The 5000-nt window shown below is 38.7% G+C and overlaps 1 protein-coding gene across 8 annotated transcripts in view; it reads left to right on the plus strand.

The window, feature by feature from the left end:
- The window catches only part of LOC106871456 (protein sidekick-1), a 589083-nt gene that overhangs the window by 514022 nt on the left and 70061 nt on the right, over positions 1–5000 (plus strand). The window contains exon 32 of one of the 8 annotated variants that reach the window (XM_052967565.2): positions 1876–2131. The exons of the other annotated variants lie outside the window; for them this stretch is intronic. Coding sequence (XP_052823525.1) covers positions 1876–1967 — 92 coding nt within the window. The 3' untranslated portion in view covers positions 1968–2131. Of the gene's footprint in view, positions 1–1875; positions 2132–5000 lie in introns of those variants that run through there. 8 annotated transcript variants of the gene reach the window in all.

A 5000-nucleotide genomic window follows, 5' to 3' on the forward strand; every position in this document is an offset into this window, starting at 1 on the left:
TGCCCCGCTTTACATTTTTGTTGCTTCGCTAAATCCCTTTGAGAATCATTCGGTCTTAGGAGACACATGACATGTGATCTTCTTCTAGCGCATGACCAGTCCACTGACTGGCCTCCTGTATATATACTCGTATATATCCTTATATAAATATATATATATATATATATATATATGATAAGAAATAACTTTTACCACTTTTTATATAGACAAAAGGGTTTGTAGGACTGTAAAAAAGAAGTGTTCAAATGAAATTGAGACAGAAACAAAAAAAAAACATTGATTAGAGAACAAACATCAAATTCGAGTCAGTCATACCTCCATACATTTGGTCATATATAAACATTACCATAGCCTTCAACACAAAAAAAATTTTTGCATAAAAGTACAAGGTAAAAAATATATATGCACATCATCATCATCATCATCATCATCGTTTAACGTCCGCCTTCCATGCTAGCATGGGTTGGACGATTTGACTGAGGACTTGTGAAACCGGATGGCAACACCAGGCTCCAATCTAATTTGGCAGAGTTTCTACAGCTGGATGCCCTTCCTAACGCCAACCACTCAGAGAGTGTAGTGGGTGCTTTTACGTGTCACCCGCACGAAGGCCAGTCAGGCGGTACTGGCAACGGCCACACTCGAAATGGTGTCTTTTATGTGCCACTCGCACAAAAGCCAGTCCAGGGACACTGGTAACGATCTCGCTCGAAAACCCTACGAAGGCCAGTCAGGCGGCACTGGCAACGGTCACACTCAAAATGGTGCATCTTATGTGCCACCCGCACAAGAGCCAGTCCAGGGGCCCTGGCAACGATCTCACTTAGCTTGCCGGGTCTTCTCACGCACAGCACATGTATATCGTCGTCATCGTTTAACGTCCGCTTTCCATGCTAGCATGGGTTGGACGATTTGACTGAGGACTGGTGAAACCAGATGGCTACACCAGGCTCCAATCTGATTTGGCAGTGTTTCCACAGCTGGATGCCCTTCCTAACGCCAACCACTCAGAGAGTGTAGTGGGTGCTTTTACGTGTCACCCGCACGAAGGCCAGTCAGGCGGTACTGGCAACGGCCACGCTAATCTCATTCGAGAAACCTCATGTGTCACCCGCACAAGAGCCAGTCCAGGGGCACCAGCAACGATCTCGCTCAAAAATCCTACAACAACCCCACACAAGAGCCAGTTCAGGGGCACCGGCAATGATCTCGCTCGAAGAAATTTCATGTGTCACCAGCACAAGAGCCAGTCCAGGGGCACTGGCAACGATCTCGCTCGAAAAACCTCATGTGTCCGCCCGCACAAGAGCCAGCCCAGGGGCGCCGGCAACGATCCCGCTCGGAAAGATTTCATGTGTCGCCCTCACATGAGCCTGTCCAGGGGCACTGGCAATGATCCCGTCCCGCTCAAAACATTTCACGTGTCACCCGCACAAGAGCAGTCCAGGGGCACTGGCAACGATCCCGCTCGAAAGATTTCATGTGTCGCCCGCACATGAGCCAGTCCGGGGGCACCGGCAACGACCCCGCTTGAAAAACCCCATGTGTCACCCGCGCAAGAGCCGGCCCAGGGACACCGGCAACGATCTCGCTCGAAAGATTTCATGTGTCGCCCGCACACATGTTTGTAATTGAGGAGAGTAAAAACTTAGTCAATTGTTATTTTTTGTATATATTTATGTTTGTGTGTGTACATATATGTATATGTATGTGCACATATATATAAATATATACATAATATATTTATATATATGTTTATGAATTTGTGTTGCACGATTCCTGATGTGAAACTGTGTGTTGAAACAGATACCTGTTTTTATTTTGAGATAGTCATTTTTTTCTTTCTTTTTTTTTTGCCAAATATGGACTAAGCAGGGCAAAAGCACACACAAGGCAGGAAAGTGTTGCTGAAGAGGTCACAGATGTATGATATGAGATTTCCCACCAATCAACATAAGATAAAATAAGAAAAGTAATAAATGAAAGAAGAATATAGTGCATTTGTTTATTTGGCAAAAAAAAGAGACCATCCCGAAATACAACAACATATATATATGTATACACACACACACACACACAAATATATACTTTACTTACCAATCCCTCACTCATACCTCCCCCACACACACACACACACACACATACACAAAAGCTTGCATGTATACGAATATAAAAAAACTTTGTGAAAGAGTGTGTGTGTGTGTGAGAGAGAGAGAGTTTTTGTTGAATTATGTATCAAAATATTTAATGATACAAGCAATTATCTATGGCTTAGTAACTCAATAGAGAGACAATGTGAATTATAACTAAAAACTATTTTACATATTAATCAGTTCATATTTTATCTTTAAACATTTTAATATATATTCCATTGAAGATTAAAATTTATATCTGCTCCCTCCTGTTCTGTTTTTCATTGTATATTATGAAGTAAAATTATACAGGCAAGGGTTATCTCAATAAATCCTTTTATTAATATTTGTATAATGTCTGTTGCTTTCACTAGTTGACATTAAAGATCAAATCAACTCCCATTTGCATTGTCTACTGTGTCCAAAGATTTCTGTCATCTGATCTTAATGAAGTTATCTACCTTGCTTGTTGTTCTTTACATTTTAAACAAGCCTATAAGGAGTTTTTGCTACTAATTGGACAAACATTGTTGATTTACGTATTTGTGTTTCATATGAGTTGGTTGATGGATAAATGGATGAGTGCATTGTTTACAGTATTGTTGAAATTGAGAAACCTTGATACTAATACATATGTATTAGTATCAAGACAGATTATATCATCATCATCATCATCGTCATCATTATTTAACGTCTGTTTTCCATGTTGGCATGCGTTGGACAGTTTGACCAGAGCTAGCCAGCTGAAGAGCTATCTGGGGTCCCATTTCTGTTTTGGCATGGTTTCTACCACTGGATGCCCTTCCTAATGCCAACCACTTTACAGAGTGTACTGGGTGCTTTTACATAGCACTGGTATGAGCGCTTTTTATTTGGCACCAACACCCATGGGCCTGCAAGAATTGGAATGCTCAGCAGATGAGGGATGCAGGAGACATACTTGTAATCAAGGACAACCGTGATTTTACTTAGCTTGACATTTTCTCAAGAACAGCTGACCCCCAGGAGTTTCAGTCCCCTATATATATATATATATATATATATATATATACATACAAAGAGAGAGAGAGAGAGGATGGGATGAAGTGGTGGACAGTGACTGTTCCGTAAGTGAGGAGGTAAAGTGTGATCAAACATAATGTAAATAGACCATTGCCACCATCATTAAACTTCTATATATCTCCACAAGTAAACTGTTTTCTGTGGCAGCTGTGGAATATATTTAAGAACATTTTGAAGCTGTAGTTCATAAAAAAAAATTTTCCGCTTTTCTAAGCTGTCATTTAGCAACAGGTCATTCTTAATAAGAATATGTTCTCATGTTGAAAAAAGAACGTATCCATATATCTCATACACACACGTGTATGTATGTATGTATGTATATATTATGCACACACACATGTTTGTGTGTGTATATATATATAAACACACACATAAACATGTATATATGTATATGCGCACATGCATACATAAAGTTTTAAAGAAGCATGAAAATAGGCAATTTTTTCTATAATGATGTATGCAGTGAAGATATATATAAAACATGATATATATATATATATATATATATATATATATATATATATATATATAGGATTTTAGCAATTCTGGAAGATTAATTTGGCATTTTTTCATTTGCTGCCGAATGAAACCATGCTTGCACAGTGAATGTGAAAAATTATAACATATAATGATGAGACATGTGTTATTCTGTCTCTAAATTATATGTTAATGTTTTGGTATAGCCACTGATGAGAACTCTGCCTAGCAAATTATTTTATTTGCTAATTAGAGTTTAAAACTTAGATATGGCTGTAAAAAAGCAAGGTAAAGTTTTTATTTTTCATTCCCTTCGAAATTGCTCTTAAATGTGGTTTTGGTCATTTTGACTGCTCTTTCTAGCATGTAAGGCTGCATGTTAAAGGCCACCTCTTTTATGTTTAAATGTACACTAATTTTATATATAAATGTGTGTGTATATATATATATATGGACAAAGAACTGAATTATTGGATGTACACAGAAACATAACCACATGGTCCCGGGTTCAGTCCCACTGCGTGGCATCTTGGGCAAGTGTCTCCTACTATAGCCTCGGGCCGACCAAAGCCTTGTGAGTGGATTTGGTAGACGGAAACTGAAAGAAGCCCATCGTATATATGTATATATATATATATATATATATATATGTATGTGTTTCCGTGTTTGTGTTTGTCCCCCCCCCCCCCCAACATCGCTTGACAACCGATGCTGGTGTGTTTATGTCCCCGTAACTTAGCGGTTCGGCAATAGAGACCGATAGAATAAGTACTAGGCTTCTAAAGAATAAGTCCTGGGGTCGATTTGCTTGACTAAAGGCCGTGCTCCAGCATGGCCACAGTCAAAAGACTGAAACAAGTAAAAGAGCAATATATATATATATATATGGGAGAATATACAAATAATAACAACAGACGAGGACAGGTGGTGTAAATAACAAAAGTATATATGAGTATGACGTTCGGGAATACAGAAAGTCTTTGACGTTTCGAGCTACGCTCTTCAACAGAAAGAATACGGAGACATATATACAGGTTTTTGAAGGCAATCAGTAGTTTAAATTTCAGTGTACATGAAAAATTCATATACATGCTCACATGCATACCCCCCCCCCCCCCACACACACACACACACAGACACAACCTTACATCTACAGAAATATAAGAAACTTTGTGAGTGTGACCTCATACATTTATACATCTTATACATCACTAAATCTCAAATTGAGTTCTTTAAAAATACCTTCTTCACATTTGTATTCAACTCACGTTCAATAACACTTTTTCTTGATACAATTCTATATTGCTGAGATTAGGAATTTATACTATG

Source organism: Octopus bimaculoides, chromosome 1 (assembly GCF_046866305.1).
Source record: "Octopus bimaculoides isolate indiv1 chromosome 1, ASM4686630v1, whole genome shotgun sequence".
Classification (NCBI taxonomy): Eukaryota; Metazoa; Mollusca; class Cephalopoda; order Octopoda; family Octopodidae; genus Octopus; species Octopus bimaculoides.